The sequence below is a fragment of the Taurulus bubalis genome (genome assembly GCF_910589615.1).
Source record: "Taurulus bubalis genome assembly, chromosome: 5".
Lineage (NCBI taxonomy): Eukaryota > Metazoa > Chordata > Actinopteri > Perciformes > Cottidae > Taurulus > Taurulus bubalis.
In genome coordinates, this window is record NC_136593.1 from 16,625,801 (window position 1) to 16,642,592 (window position 16,792).

General features: G+C 41.4%; 1 protein-coding gene across 2 annotated transcripts in view; it reads right to left on the reverse strand.

Annotated features, from left to right (window-relative positions):
• LOC306736427 (low-density lipoprotein receptor-related protein 1-like) overlaps window positions 1-12,356 on the reverse strand; it is a gene marked incomplete at its 5' end in the record, with an annotated part of 84,918 nt that extends 72,562 nt beyond the window's left edge. For both annotated transcript variants that reach the window (XM_079218061.1, XM_079218062.1), the window contains one exon: window positions 12,260-12,356. In XM_079218061.1, coding sequence (XP_079074187.1) covers window positions 12,260-12,356 — 97 coding nt within the window. The remainder of the gene's footprint in view (window positions 1-12,259) is intronic.
• Between the last annotated feature and the right edge of the window lie 4,436 nt (window positions 12,357-16,792).

Below are 16,792 nucleotides of genomic sequence, written 5' to 3' on the forward strand. Positions count from 1 at the left end.
GAGGGGTGCATGATGGGATCAAGCAGGATAAACAGGACGACTGTATTTACATTTAATGCTAGCCTCCGACTCCTGCAGCGAAGGGAATCTGGAAATGGAGCTCAACCTAAATACCATGAATTCAACCTGACATATTGCTGCACACATTCACACACACACCCCACTTATCCTCCTCTGTGCACCGCTGTGTTGGGTGTGTGTGTGTGTGTGTGTGTGTGTGTGTGTGTGTGTGTGTGTGTGTGTGTGTGTGTGTGTGTGTGCACGTGTGCGTGTGTCTCAAGGGGCATCACAAGGATTTTAATTATTTATAAAATGCAACCAGGCTTGTGTTAAAGTGTTTCCTCTTTTTTCCTCACCGTTCTTATATTATGTGTGTGTTTATTTGTTTGTTTATTTAAAAGGTGTGACCACTCGCCATAGAAGGCAGCTTTTTGCGGTGCATCTGTCTATTGTTTATTGAGACGTGCTGTAACTGGACGTGCTGTTAACTCGCGTTCCAATAATGGCTGTGGGATCAGTGCACACACGACTAAAGCTGAAGATGCTGCTGACAGAAACGTAGAGGGGCTGTAGGAAGTAGGTCAGGAGGTTAGCTAGCTGAGGGTGAAGGCAGGCTACCATACGGGTTACCTCCAGCTCAGCTAGCTGTGATGGTTAGAAGCAAAGGGAGTGCAGGCAAAGGCGATGTTTAAGTCAGCCTCAGGCAATCAAACTCAACTTCTAATAATATAATATGGTAGACATAGTTTCATGGATGTTGAATATTGTTTTGTATAATGTAGGCTCTTTTAGGCCATTATTCTTGGCGCTGAGATTCCAGACAGCACAAAGCACACTCGAGATGGCAAACGGTTGCATCTCACTTACTGCATTTATTAATATTCCTTTAAAAGATTTAATAATCAACTTTATAATGATAAACTTCTGTGACTGACTGAAATACACCTATTAGATAGTTAAAATGTATATATTGTATATATTAGTAAACAGAGGTTGGCAAACATTTTAATGCCACTTCAAAATCTGTGCTTGACTCAATCAGGATTTGTCTGGTTAAACATATATAAATAAGGCTTTAGTTCTCACAGTTTTGTGAACTGTGTGCATAATACAACAAGTCTCAACAAGTTTGTCTTTTGCTTTAAAATAAAATGATGCAGGGAGGCTGCTGGAGGATACAGCAAACAAGATTATAAACAGATGGATATCACACAAGATGACATAAGAGACAAGTTATAAGAGCAAATGGAGAGAGGCGGCCGGGTGAAGGGGGCAGGGCTCTCACAGCTGGGGGCAGGCCTGAAGATCTGAGAGCAGACTGAGCTGGGCTGGGATCCTGGGATGGGATGGAGGAATGTCACACATGCTATCAATGAACTGCCTGTGTGTTTACCAAAGTGGTGGCTAAGTGAAAATGCTTTGGGTCATCGCCATTTGGGCCGGATTACAAATCACTGCCCTCTGCCCTCGCCGCTGTCTGATGATCCTCCAAGATGAGCTCAGTCTGGTTGGGAGGGAGAGTCCTCTTCTAAGGCAAACACAAGCCGTGCCCCCCAGCCAAAGGCCCATTTCCTCCGACACCCACGGCAGTGCTATAAATAAGTTGGAGGTCTGCCCTCTGAGATCAACCAGGGCACGACAAAGCTCCAGCAGACACTGAGACTAGTGCCTCATCACGCACCACTCAACAGCGGTTGAGGTGAAGGTGGACTTAAAGTGCTGTCAACAGTGGTGCTGAAAGGGAGCTTGAGTACTATGGAATCCGTTCTTCAAAGACAGCTGCATAAGGTATCGCACCTTCAACTGGACAGCCACTATGCACGTGCCTTTGAGCAAAACAATCTGCACCAGCTCCATGACTGCTTGTTCCGTACTTTTTACTCACAGTAGAAACCAGAATATCAGGGATCAGTCAAGTGTCTTTGAACTTCCAAACCCTGTTCATCAATTAGTCCCAGTATAACAAAACAAAGCCATTCTAGCAGCTCTGTGAGACTGAAAATAGGTACAACGGTGCTTTGAGCTTAATGCTAACATCATGTGCAGCATCTAAATGAAGCATATTAGCATGCTACAGAGCAACCAACTCTCACGGTTTCGCCATGTGACACACGCTTTTGCATGTTTTCACACGCACTCACGCCACACCACCAATTTCTCACGGCAAAAAAAAATTCTAATTTTGGGCCGAGGCGCGTTCATTCCTTTTCAAACTCCCCGACAATAGATGGAGTTAAGGAGCGCATCTGTAAACCTATTCGCTGCATAGACATCCTATTTACCCCAAAGAGTCCCGAAGTTAGCAACAGAAGAAGATTTTCAAACAACTGTGGGAAAAACTCAGGAGGAGCAGAGACTAAGGCAGACCTGGGCATCTTACGGCCCGCGGCTCTCCCAGTCTGGCCCACGTGAGGTCAATCAAAAATGAAAAATAAATAAATAAGGTACACGCCATGAATGCAATACAAACGGCACTGCTTTTACTTTGAAGGCGATTTATTTATGTGTGCACGCGCGCTTATGCAGTCGCACTACGGGCAGTGTTGCCGACTTGGAGACTGAAGTGCGGTCTGATCCACTATGGCAGAGCACTTTAAGTCAGGATCTTCACTCTTCTCTCAAAGAGGAGAATGTTCCTCACATGAGGAAAGATGCTCAGAAGATGTTGGTTCTCTTTGGATCTACCTACATGAGAACAAACATTCTAGTGATGAAGTTCAACAGATAAGATCCTCTCTCTCTGATACCTGTCAGCTGTCCTTCATCTCCACCTCATTCAACCAGACTTCATGCTCTTGTTCAAGCAACACAGACTGGACTAAGTAAGAACAACTGAACTGGAAAACATCAAAAGCACTTATTGCTTTTGTTTAAAGTTAATAAATTGCTGGTCTTTAACATACATATTTAAGGTAAGGTTTACATTTTTTTTAACTTATTTTCATAGCCTTATTGTAACACGTATTCTTACCAGTAGCAGCTCAAAACAATATAATTTACAGTTTTTTAATAAAGTAATAACATTCATATTGAGTTAATTGAATTAAGTTCAGACTATTGGTTCGGCCCTTCACAACAGTCCAAATTTCTCATGCGGCCCCTTGGGAAAATGAATTGCCCACTCCTGGACTAAGGTATGTCAATGACATGTGGTTCCCAAGCGCTCTTTGGTGACGTGATTGATTACGTTACTGTCATCTGTCCATCATCGTATAAAGCCCGCCCTGACAATTTGATTGGTCCGAACAATTTTTGATTTTGGATCATTTCTCCCCAACGGAGCAGTGCCAGACCGAACTTCCAGACCTCAAATGTTGTGGGCTGGGCTAAGTTCGGCTGGTACCAGGCTACATCTTTAGCATACCATCCAAAAATCCACTAGAATGGATGAAATAACATCTACTTAAACCAACATGTCCTGGGGGTGGACCATCAGCTATGTCTTTGCTTCACAGAATGTAACCAATGTTGTCCATCTCCAGTAGGCCGCCCCTATCAACGACTTTAGACCCCACAAACCACCAAAATGCAGGGTACAACATAGGTACAACATGGGTACAACGCCAAACTAATTCAAATTTCCTGATATTTGAGCCACCAACACGTGTCGCTGCGTGCGCGGCAAAATTTTGGTCACCCGCGACAAAATCTCACTCAATGGTTTTTTGAAAAGTTGGCAGCTCTGATGCTAACATTTGCTCATGAGAACTAAACGCAAAGTAAAGCAGTAAAATATAAACCTGATGATGGAACAAGATGAAAAGTCAACTACAATCCAATTAATTAATTCTGAGGGGAACATGAACGTCTGTACAACATTTCATGGTAGCCCATTAAATAGTTGACAAGGCTCTTCACAGAGCTCATCTTCATGGTGAAGTCAGAGCATTAATAAAGTCATCAGGACGCATCCACTGGAAACCATGAATGTATGTACAAAATCCAACCAATAGTCGAGATATTTGCACCAAAGTGGTGGATGAACCGACTGACAGACATTGCTATCCATAGAGTCACACTACCAGCACGGCTAAAAAGGCTAATCTAATACTCTTTAGCAGAATACTGTGCAATGAATGATTGTCTTTAGTTTAGATTGTCCTCGGTTAAGATTATCTTCATTTAAAATATATTACAAAAGCCTCATTTCATAACCCTGGAATCTACAGGACCTGACTCAGGGTTTGCCCTGTGCTTTGGTGAATGAACTTAAGTCACTCACACGCACACCTTTTATATGTCAGTCTAACTGTTAGAGACTGAGAGGTGGAGAAATACAATGCAGACATGGAATTTTAATTGTGCATGCATAGAGTTAATGCTTTTACATGACAGCAGCTGCTTTCCTTCACTAACAAACCTCCTCAGGATACATCTGCTCAGATGTGAGGAGGTGATCCTTTGTAACTGTCACTGATTCATCCAAAACTATTGAGAATAATTAGGATGGCAGGCCAAACAAAAGCACCAGGTGGGTGTGTTGGGTAAAGTAAGTGCATTGCGAAGTATTTTAAGATGCTTTCAGGGACTGTTGCAATGTCTCTTGGGGGGAAAAGCGTGTAGTTTAGTCTACTAAAGATAGCGTGTACTCGCACTAACAAAACACTTTTTCTCAAGGGGAGAAGATGATCCCTCTCTCCCAAATGCGTTTCACCGTGAGACATGATAAAGCTTCATTATCTTTTCAAATATTTAGGAAAGGGATATTTATGAGGGCAGGATAAACAACCAGAATGGTGTGTAATCAATCTCGCCACTTGGCCAAATCTTTATACGCACTTCATCTGTTCAGAGGGCAACAGGCTGGATTACCAAAGCAACACAGGCAGTTTAACATCGACTCCAAGATACATTTCTTCAGAGTGCAAAAGAGTTAAACATCGGAAATGCTGCAGGCTTAAATGAATAATAGACAATTAAGACCAGTCCGTAAAGAATATCAAGTGAGAGATGTTTTTAATATTTTGTGTTCAGCAGTACTATAGCCCTGATGAACTTTCATTTAAGATTCAAATCAAAAATAAAAAAAACTTTTGGCCAGTAATCAGACAGCAAACTCCCACAACATAGCCAAAGGGAAGACTTATAGGTAGATACTGATGTCGAGCAGAAAGAGAGAGGGGCGTGGGGACTATTTTGCTGACCTTTGGGCTGACCTGAGGGGGTTCTGCTAAGGCCAAGAAACAAGTGACGTGTCTATATTGGCCTGTTTGGCTGTGGCCTGCCACCTCGTCATCCTCCTGCACAGCTCAGGATTTTGCCTTCAGGATTTTGTAATGCAGGAGAGTGAGAAGAAGGATGAGGGAGCGGGAAAAAGTTTTCCAATTTATCATTTTTACAAAACAGAGAAAAGATGGCCCCAGCTGTGCCTCTTAAATAAACCTTTCCGGACGAGTTTGGAGGAGCTGAGGCAGTTGGTAGTGAACAAATAAAATAATGGTTCAGACAGAATCTTGACATGATTTCCACAGAGAATGGACGACTAAGCGTATCCGTGTTTACGTAGCAGTCACCATTATTATAGCAACAAGAGCTCAAGTTTGGGAATGTTTCTGTTTGCGTGTACAGCCGCTCGACTGCTCAGCCTCTGGATGAATGTTTACTTCAATCATGCTTTTATGAGAGATTTTGTGTGTTTCTAAGACAGTCTGCGTGTTTGCAAGTCTCTGTAAGAAGTGTGTGTTGTACATGCACTTAGAGCTGAGGAGAATTAACATCAGGAATGTGCTCATGTCTGGTGAAAGTTGCCAAGTAAAATGGGGCTCTGTCATGCAGGATAACACAGTGCCGGTCAGATGTGAGCACAAACACAGTCAATCTACATGAGCCTTTGTGGCAGTGAGACGCAGCACCTATTAAGCCACGCCGAGTAATCAAATGTGAATTTAATGAAGGGCTATTTGGATGTCTGAGATTTCACCAAGTCTCAGGCCCAGAGTGGTAATCAACCAACTGCTATTTGTACAAGAGGGAGTGTGGTAGCTCTGAGGGAGGGGGCTACGACCTCCTTCACTTCCACAGAAGGAATTCACTAAATTCAGCAGCAGAGTTGGGGATGAAGCAGAAAACCACCAGGTGTGATCTGCCATTATCAAGTGAGTCAGTTTCGACAAATCCCTTAGCCCCACCACTGCCAGAGCACACGCTGAACGTATAGCTGCACGGGGAGAAAAATGACAATTAAGCCAACTTAGTGTGCTGCAGAAGGGAACATATTAAAGAAGATTATGTGAAATTCTTTGGTGCCTTTTCATAAGACCGGTACAAGTTTCAAGTGTGACGCATGAGCTGGAGAAGTGATTCTTTGGAACGTTCTCTCACATATAGTGCATGTGCTAAAGTAACCTGAGCGCTGCTAAAGACACATGCAGCTAACGGAACAGGCTCCTCAACAGGATTTTGTACACACAGTAAATACTAATCACGGATCTTGTACATAATGTTATACCGATTTTATTGAGCCTTAGGTTTGCTGCCGTTTTTGCAATTTTTGGAGTTCTACTTGTCAAATAAGCTGACATGACAGTTAGAAGCCCTTTCAATGAAAGAGTTTTTTGAACATTTCACTTCCTGGCAGAGTGAAAGATGAGAAGATCAATAGCACTCTCATCTGCAGATGGTTAGCTTAACTTAGCATAAGGACTGGAAACAGGGGGAACAGCTAGCTAACACCAGCACCTCTAAAGCTCACTAGTTGACTAATATAAATCTTGTTTGTTAAATCTGTACAGAACCGAGTGTACGCACAGAGTCTGCTCTGACACACATTTGTCCCAGAAAAGCCTGTATCAATGGCTTAAATGGATGTGAATGAACGTATTTGTTGTGTCAGCTAATGGTGATAGCCTGTATTTTATCTGGTGGAGGAACCAAGTTTGGAAACATTTTATGAAAACTGGTACTCGGATGGAAGTTTAATCTAATGCAGCAACAATACACAATGCATATCCTCCATTGTGAAGTTCACAACACAAACAGGTGTTTCCGACTGACACAGTAGTAACAGGAGTAAGTATGTATGCTGTTGGTGTGAACGCAAATCCTGCAACCGGACCCTGACACTGCATGGCCTCAGCTTTTAGAGGTGAACACGGGTTCCTGATACTTAAATATATATAATAGAGTTACTTTAGGTATATTATATACAGTCAAAAGTAACAGAAATACAATTAAGTGGCACAATTGTTGATGTCCACACTGACCAAAGCAGAATTACACATTGTCAGAGTTTTAGCTGTGATACAGAAGCTAACTAAAGCCTTCTGTGATTGGCGGTGCCCAGTTTTTAATAACGACTTTTGAGTTGTTATGAATGGTCAAAATAGGCTGAAAGAGTGTCAAGACAACGCTATCTTAGATCACATTCCCACCTGAAGAACATAGACATGTGAAGGACTGCTGCCTGGTGATAACAGCTTACTAAATAGATCATTCCCAGACTAATAATAGTGGAAACATTTTTGATTAACTGTAATCATGGACGGAAAGGGAACATAGGAAAAGATAGGCTGAAGTATGTTGAAGGAACCTGCTCGACCCAGTGACTCCAGCCAAACTTTAACTTAACTAAAAGTAGGATCGTGAAGTCGTTGAAATACCAATTAGCAAGTCAGCGTTAGCAAACAATACCAGCCGGCCCACCTAATGTTAGCTCAGTGGTCAGGGAAAAAACGCCTGTGGAGATGAGACGTTCGCAAAGGAGACGAATCAAAGAGGCACTCGGCTCTATTAAGTGTAATGTGACAATTCATATTTTGCATTGCCCTGATGATTGTAATATTTGGATTGGAGTGGAGGGTTAATACAAAAGTTAAGGAGGTGTAGAAATATACTAAATTTAGACAAACTCCCAAATGTTTTCTCCCCAATTTTAAAACATAACCAGGTGAGTATGGAAAGCTATCATTAGTGTTTCAACACGCTGTACCACCAAGACAAATATATAAAGTCAAACTAAAAAGGTGTGCAACCTGATGATTTAAGGGTGAACTCACCCCCACAGGGATTGGCGTTTAATCCCGGGCTTGCCCATGTGCCCTGTCAAATACAAGTATGAGTGTTTGCAGGTGGGAAGTTGCAAACACTGTCGTTCGCATTTGAAGTATTTGGCATTACTCTATTTTGAAGGCAGTTATTTCAAGTCTCCACAGAATGGCATCTCTTACTTGGTGTTAAATGAGTAATAAGGTCATCATGCAGGATGGATTTCTGTCATTTTGTCCCAAGAGAGATATTAACCACTGAGTAGGACAGATTTTCCAGCTAATACAGCCTCCACCTCAGTATTTGTTCTTAGCTAAATCAAAGTCTTCTGGCAGATAGGGCTTAGCATTTCTCTGAGCCTGCGTGAGTAATTATTCCCCCTGTCTTTGCCTTCATGTATTGATAGCTGCAATGTCAAAAGTTGTTGGCTAATGTAAAGTGAATATGCGCGAGCATGTTCATGAGATTTCAGCTCATGTTCTTTCAGAGGCGATCCTCAGACCATTTTCTATCTCCAATCCTAAATTAGCTCCATCTAGATAGTGTATCTCTATCAGTGGCTCACTACTCTAAAGTGGGTTATAGGGCAGTTCTGACAAGCCGAGCAACATGTACCCAGAGCGGTAAAGTTGTAATATATGTCAGCTTTTATAGACTTCAGCCGTTTTTTTAGGCTTTTATTGAAAAAAAAGTATAGTTTTTATACATATCATTTCTGATATGAGACGATCGGCGTATTTAGAAAACAAGTGGCATCAGTAAGATGCTCGCAGTTCAATCTCTTTCTTGTTCAACGTTAGATGAGAAAATCTGTACTTATGTACATCTATAAATAAATCTTTCCGTTCAGTGTGAAGCTGGATCCAGGAGACAGTTAGCTTAGCTTAGCATAAAGCATCTCTTAGGCTCACTGATTAACATGTGATATCATTGTTTAATGTGTACAAAAAACTAAAGTGTGTAGTTTACTCTGTGTTATGTGTGGGACTATTCCTTGTCTGTGATCAGTGACTTCCTGGATTCTCCTCTGGTTGCTTTAGAGGTGCTGGTATGTGGATTTTGATAACTTCAGGCTGTTTCTGGTCTTTATGCAAAGATTCGTTTTTTTGGCAGGCTACATATTAAACAGATCTCTTGACGAGAAAGTGAATAAAAATAGGGTATTTTCTTTCATGAAATAAAAAAAGGAATAACAGGAGCACTTACCAGTGCTTTGGGTATTTACAGACCATTACAAATAACTACCTTCAAGGCACTAAGATTTCACATCAGGTGTGACGCAGTTTTATTGTCATTTGTTTGCCAGTTGGAAATCTATGGCTACAGAGAATTGCATTATTGCTATTCAGCCACATAAACCATTGGTTTAATAATGTGACTGAACTGTACTTAGCCTCTGAGTTGTTTCTCCCCAAGGAAAAGCTGCTGACCAAAGTACTGGATTTTATATCTGCTCAGTTATGCAGTGGTTTTGAGTGTGTCACATAAGGCCTTTAGTTATGTACTGATCTAAACCATGAATGTATAGCAGTGTTAAATAAACTCTTCCTCTGTTATTTGCATTAACTGTTTTTCGCTATAGGTCAACAGTGACGAGGACCTAACAAATGTACTCTGTTCCATATTGCCCTCAGTTGTCAGTAAACAATAAAGTGGTAACCTTTCGGCCATGTGGATGTCATTGTGATAGCAGAATCCCCCCAATAACAGCCAAATGCTTGGCCAGTTCTAAGGCCTCCACCAAATGTTACTGCAGAGATGGTCACAGGGGGAAAGTGCCAGCAGAAGCACTAGATGGCAAGTTAATTAGGAAGAAAGCAGCCTGTGAATGAATAAGTTTAACATTTAAGGCAGGAAAAATATGGAAACATCAGCCAGTGATTTCAGATCGAGATGGCTCACTTAAAAAAAAACATTTAAATTAATGTTTGAATAAAAGAAATATATATTTTCTGCGAACACACCACATAAAGCCTTAGGACAGCACTGTCCCTTTCTGAGGACTGGTGATCTAGTTTTGTGACGTTACAGTACTTTCATGAAGTGAAACGATGCAAATTCTTTCATTAGGGCCTTTTCCACTGGGCCCCCAATTAGCAGCGCCTTCTGAACAAGTTGAGACTGTTCATGGAGGTCTCCTCTGGGAAACAAAGAGTAGTTTAGACCCAATTAAACTCAGGGTTTGTCGGTGGCCCAGGGTCTTTGCTCTGTCTACAGTAGACAGTGAGAGAAAAATCTTTAGAGGTCTAGAAACTGGAAAAAGACAAGTTCCAGGCAAGTCTGTAAAACAACTTTACTAGTAACATATGTGGTTCAAAGGGCCTTAACAATTAAAAGGGCAATCAAAGAGGTTGAAAAAGTAATTTAGCTGTGTTTGAAGGGGAGTAACTTGCCGTCTAATTTCCTACACAACAAGTAACATATTGGTTATAGTCTGCTGAGGTTGGCTTCAAAGTGTGGGTGTTACAATTACAGGCAGGCACCCAGTAAAAATCTAAGCAATGGAGTACATTTTGCATTCAGTCTAACTGATTAATACACATTTCAGTATGTTTCCTCAAGACGCTCTGACAAGCACAGCAGCCTCTGCATCCCACTGGGTTTTCAAGTAAAGGTTTGGCAATGTCCTCTGGTATACTGCACAAGGCTGACTCATCAAATCAAGGCATTAAAGACTGAGAGGGAGGACAATTTCACTAAAACAATAACAGTATTTCAAGGCACAAACTGTTTGTTTTAACGCAGTTGCCGTAGACTTAGGAGGAGGGAGAAACTACAGGTGATTGCAGGCTATCCAAGTCTATCTTCAAGCTAGCAATTTATATGGATTTTGCTCCCTAAGAACCTCACATTACTGGATTTCCAAGCGCAAAGAGATGACTTCAAAGGCAGAGGGAAGCCTTATGGCTCTACAATGAATCTCACAAAATGCAGCTTGTGATGTAAGTCAGTCATACATGTTAAAGTCCTCCTGAATCTAAGGAAATTTTAAATGTAGAACCCTGATTATCTTACAACTAGTTCTCCTTATTGGATGCATTTGCTTGCCGTAAAAGTCATCTAAAAATATTCATTCCCAGGTCAGACTATCCCAAGAAGAATGAGAAGCATTATATCGCTGCAAAAAAACTCACATTCTTTTTTCACCTGCAAAGAATTTAGCAAATCTGTCTGCACCAACTCCCCTTTGATAACGCCCTTTTCCTTTCTTACAAACAGAGGAGCGCGTGAGTGGGACTGTGAGGCTTAATAGTTTCCAGAAGTGGCTCCAGTCTGTGATGGTATGTGTTCACAGGGTCGTAGGGGGGAGCTGTTTGGAACGGTTCACTATCTGACTGCAGAGCACAGTATGAATGTTGGCTCTCTTTTTTTTAGGGGGGTCCTATAGCCTATGGGTGGGGGGGTGGTGGGGGGGATTGGCCTTTAGGTGATAAGCTGAACAATCACACTGACAAAGAACAATGACACAGTGCTGGCAGCACTAAACATCTGAGCTCATAGAGGAGAACTAACTTACATATAATCCACATAGATGGGTGTATTGTTCTAATAAAGCATTCATTCAGTTGACCCAACAGCTGCCAGTCACATACACTTTCCAACAAGATAGCAAAACCACAGACCACCTTTGACTTCCCCAAATATATAGATGGAGACATCACAGTGCTGTTTTGTGGAGGAATAGCACGAGGAGTGCTGTCATCACATCAGCACAGCACTCAGTGAGATCTGTTGGACGTGGACTGACTGAAACAAACGACATATTATTTACACTACAGCTCAGCAGGAAGCTCCAGCAGATGACATTTTTAAAAGACACGACACCGACTACGTAGTTGCTTCTCTCTCACTGAAGCAATTAAAAGTAACGTAGCTGATTGCTGCTGCTGCTTTTTTCTTGTGAAAATGAATGCACCGATCTATAAACAAGTGCTCTAAGCAGGTACTGGGGCCTATGCCACAATTATCATCACTGCATGTCAGTGTAAATGTGTAAGAGCGGAGGGCAGGAGGAAAGGTGCGTTCGCTGCTGTGACATCGCAATATTCACATGTGGCACTTGGAGACAGAAACAAAAGATCGCTTTAATTGTCTCGCCTCGGTTTCAACCCCTCCACGTTGCTTCACTCAGCCGAGCAGTCATTCCTTCAGGGTACAGTCTCCTCCTCTCGCATGCAGACTTACAAACACACAACGCATCCTGTAATAATCAGCATGCACACACTTATAGGGTTCTATACAATATTCTGGTTATCTTTAAATCAGCCTTGCTTACCATCAATAGCCCTCGTCGGAGCGAATACTTCCAAACTGTGCAACAATCCCAAGAAAAGCAATCCTGTTGCCAACACGTTGGCCGTGATGCGCAACATTGTAGCTTATCTTAAAAGAATATCAGTCATCAATCGCCTCTTGGTCCTGTCAAGCTGGAGGTTGCAGACAGGCGACGACGTGTACCCGTGCCCAGGCGGGGATGCTCCTCACTGGAAACCCGCTTTCTGGTTGCGCAATGGAGCTGACAGAGATGCTGCTGTCTGCCCACTCAGATAAAAATATATATATATATTTTTTTTTGCAGACTGTCAAGGCAAAAAAAAAAAGCCGAGGCTTCTTCCCAGCCCGGGGTTGCTTAGGGGCTCCTTGGATGCATGGACAGCCCTGCCACAAAGGCTAGCGGGCTGAACGGAACATCAAGCTAGCCCGGCTTGCAGTCGAGATGAAGGAGAGCTGGCGCCTCTAATCATGCAGTGGTCCGTCTTTTGTTCTCCGTGCCCAAGTGGAAGAAGCCAAAGGGGGAAATAAAGTATAGCGGATCAAACGTTCCTCTCCTCCCCACCACCTCTGCTGCTGCTGGACGCAGATTGAGGCTGAAGCCGGAGCTCAGTCAGTCAGCGGTCTGAGTGACGTCGCAACAGCAGCAGCTCCACTGGCCCTCCCCTCTCTCCAGCACCCGACACCCCGACACCCTCAACCACCGCCTCCACCTCCATACACCCCCTCCACCTCCATCACATCACACACTTTCCTGTAATCTTGCTGCAACAATGCTCCAGGCTGCATTATTAAGTGCGTGTGCAATGATGCTTCTATGTGTTTATTGTTCTTTCTTTTTCATTTAACTTGTAAGTAGTTTACAACTGTGTTTGATGTGCTAATGTTGATCATGGTTATATGTAAAACTACTACTATTAGTACTGAAAAACAATAATAATAATGACAATAATAATACATGATGATTGCTTCTCTACTCCAGAGCTGTGCTAATTGTTATAGAGCATCTAAAACCAGTTTGTAATTAGGCACTAGAAGGGGAGAATAATTAAATTACTGAAGATATATATTAAAAAACAACAACATGTAGCCTAATCAAATTAGCTATTCATCAGATATATCAATGCAAAATTAATCAAATTGCATTTAACAGTTGCTGTATGAATAATAAAATAAATCCAAACATACAACGCAAAGAAGAATTAAAGGAATATGAATTGATACAGTGACATATTTTATTCTAAACCATCCAAAGGGCTTGATCTCATCTAAAAAATAAGGAAACCATTTCCTTTATTCAAAAGTAATTTAACAACACCGTTTAATAATGAAAGTGAAAGGTGCATACTTCATTCAATATGCATTTACCACCTGGATCCCCATTTACATTTACATTTGGCCGTAATATTGCAGGTAGTGTTGGATCCATTAAGCTTGAATGACTTATTAATTCTTGAAAGGCCACTATAATGTGAAGCAGCAATCTGGCTCCCATTCCAGGGACTGTCTCCTTCCGAGGATGCAGCCTTCATGTTGGCCTCAGAGGACATTATTCTCAGTGAAGGTCTGTCTCGCCCCAAATGAGGTGAAGTAGGATTCCACATCGCAGCATCACAAAATTCCTCCCTCAGTCTCAAGAAGACCAAAACTAGTGACCACCATGAAAATTACATTTTGGATATTGATGACCATAACAAGGAATGTCTTTCAAATTCTGGCAAAAGAAGGCTCGGTTACATGATATTCAGAGATCCATTAGGAATAACGTTGTTTACCTATCATGATGCATTCCATTATCCAAACCGCTTATCCTATTTTAAGGTCGCGGGTGAGCTGCAGCTGATCCCATCTGACATTGGGCGAAAGCGTGGGTTCACCCTGGACAGGTGGCCAGTTTATCGCAGGACACAGAGACATAGAGACAGACAACCATTCACACTCAGATTCACACCTACGGGGAATTCAGGGTCTCCAATTGACTTTGGACTGTGTGACAGCCGGAGAACCCGGAGGAAACCCACACTACCACAGGGAGAACATGCATGCAAACTCCCCACAGAAGGAACGCCCTAGATCGGGTATCGAACCCTGTCCCCTCTTGCTGTGTGAGGTGACAGTGCTAGCCACTGCACCCCCGTGCAGCCCTGTCATGACGTTTATTATCTTGAATGATATTGAATATTGACTTAGTCCAAATCACCCAGTGCTACTTCATTTAGTCATTTACTCAAAAATACAAAATGATCGCACTGCCAAGAGGTACCAGATACAAATGGGTTCATAGAAAGGAAAAGAAACAAGGCAATGCAAGTTAATCTGTGTCACACCTTTCAGCGACAAAGCAGGCTTTACATAAGACATAAAGGCATCAAGCAGGCTATGAAAGAATTACGACAAAATGAACATGCTGCCTCCATGACATAGTGATAGCAGTGTCTGTTCTCCTGCTACATGGCAAAACAATACCAGCAAGAGGTTCATGCAACTCCTCCCATAGCCCCTCATCCGTGTAGGTGCTGTGACAAACCTCTTGGGGTCACCAGTACAGCAATAACTAATCACAAGGATCCCTCACTGGCTTCCCACCTACAAAAGCCAGCGATACCTCTACTGCTATGCTGATGACAGCCAAGTACACATATACAATATAATGAGGTACATACACTTCCAACTGAACAGTTTAAATACTGAGGTGCTCTAGTTTGTACAAAATAGTAGCTCCAACATTACGTCCCATACCCCATTTACCCATAGCTCTGAACAGCTCTCAAAATTGGTCAAATATTCTGGAACACGGTTAGGCTCTTAACCAAATCTCCCAAAAGACATTTCCAGAAATACTCTGTATCCTCTTAATTTTGCTACAGTGCACTGTTAAGATTCCTGGTAAGAGTCTGTATACACATCCAGGTCCTAATGATATTATTATAGATTCACCATCACTTTACATTACCATGTACAAGCTTATTGTTGCTTTAGGGTGCACTATAGAGAATAAAGTTCAGTGCGCGAAGTGATGACATGCAATATACTGAAATCATTGGTGTGCAAAGGGTAGAACAAGGTAACAGTTGGCAATTCATGGATGATTTGAAGAACACAAATTTATAAAAAGTCCACATTTTATTTGATCAAAGAGCACTCTGGGGAGAAGAACCTATTTCACCTATAAATGTTATGATGCTTATCCTTGTGTTGTATAATCTTTTGACATGTTATGTGACAAGACTATAATCATAAACATTACATCTGAAAGAACATTGGTTTAAATCATCCTGGAGATGGTGGAAGTGAATACGCCAGCTGTATTATATTGTTTTTAGTTATGTTTTTAATATGGAAGTTTCAAGTCACATCCCAATTATGAGCCTTGAGTCTTAAAGATGTCATGATGTGTTTTCTCCAAAGGAAATGCCCTTTTAAAATATAAATACAAACAAAGTAATTGGAGTGACCTCGAGCCTTTAAAGCCTCTGAATATTCTTTTGGTCCAATATATTTTATACTCTGGGCTTTGGGACAGTAACAAGCCATTCAAGGCTAAAGTCACAAGTCAAAGTTGTATTGATCAATCTCATGTCAGGTATGAAATCATATTATTTGGAATTAGAATTTGTCTCAAATCCAAATAATTTGAAAGTAACCTTTACTATTGAGTCTTCACATCTCATTATCCTGGTTAGTTTTAACATACATCTGTAATTTTAAACTTTAAAATACATTTAGGATACATCTTGGCTGTAGGGAACATGGTGGCATATCTGGAGTCTCTTGAGTAAGCATTCATGATCAGAGATTTTAGTCAAACCATATCTACATCTCTAATATTTTCAAGAAATGTTTTTTCAGGTAATTATATTCCAGGCTCAGACAGCATTAGATTAGATCAGATTAGATATTCCTTTATTAGTCCCGCAGTGTGGAAATTTACAATGACAAATGACATATCCATTCAGGAGCATCCTCATCATGCAGATTGGACATGCATTGTTATTGTATATACACAAATGGTATTTATTCATCAGTTTAGAGTGATTATACCAAGTCCTGAATAACCACCACAGCCAACCAGACCTGTCTGAGAAATGCTGCATAGCACTGCCACCTAGTGGGTCTACTGCCAGTATTGCATTCTATATAACAATAGGTTCTTTGTGTCAAATGAGGCCTTTATTTAACAAAGCACCAAAGGGATTTTTGGTCTTTAAAGGGACAGTTAAATACAAAAACAAAACATGTCCTCATATCAATAGTGCTATTTCTCAATCTAGAATGTTTTGGTAAGTATTGTCTTTCAATAGTTCCTGCTTTAAACTGCTAACAAAGATGTCTTTGGATTTCATTCAGTATCCAGGACATGATTTCTGGAAAGAGATGTGGCTCTTGTGTTTTTCAAAGGTATTTCAGTGTTTTGAGCACCACGAACTGAGTGCCATATAGTCCCATTATAATGGTGATATCTGCATCTCCGAACAAAACAATCTATATTGATAAAAAAATTTAAAAAAAACAAAACAAAACATTACAGTGTAAGTGG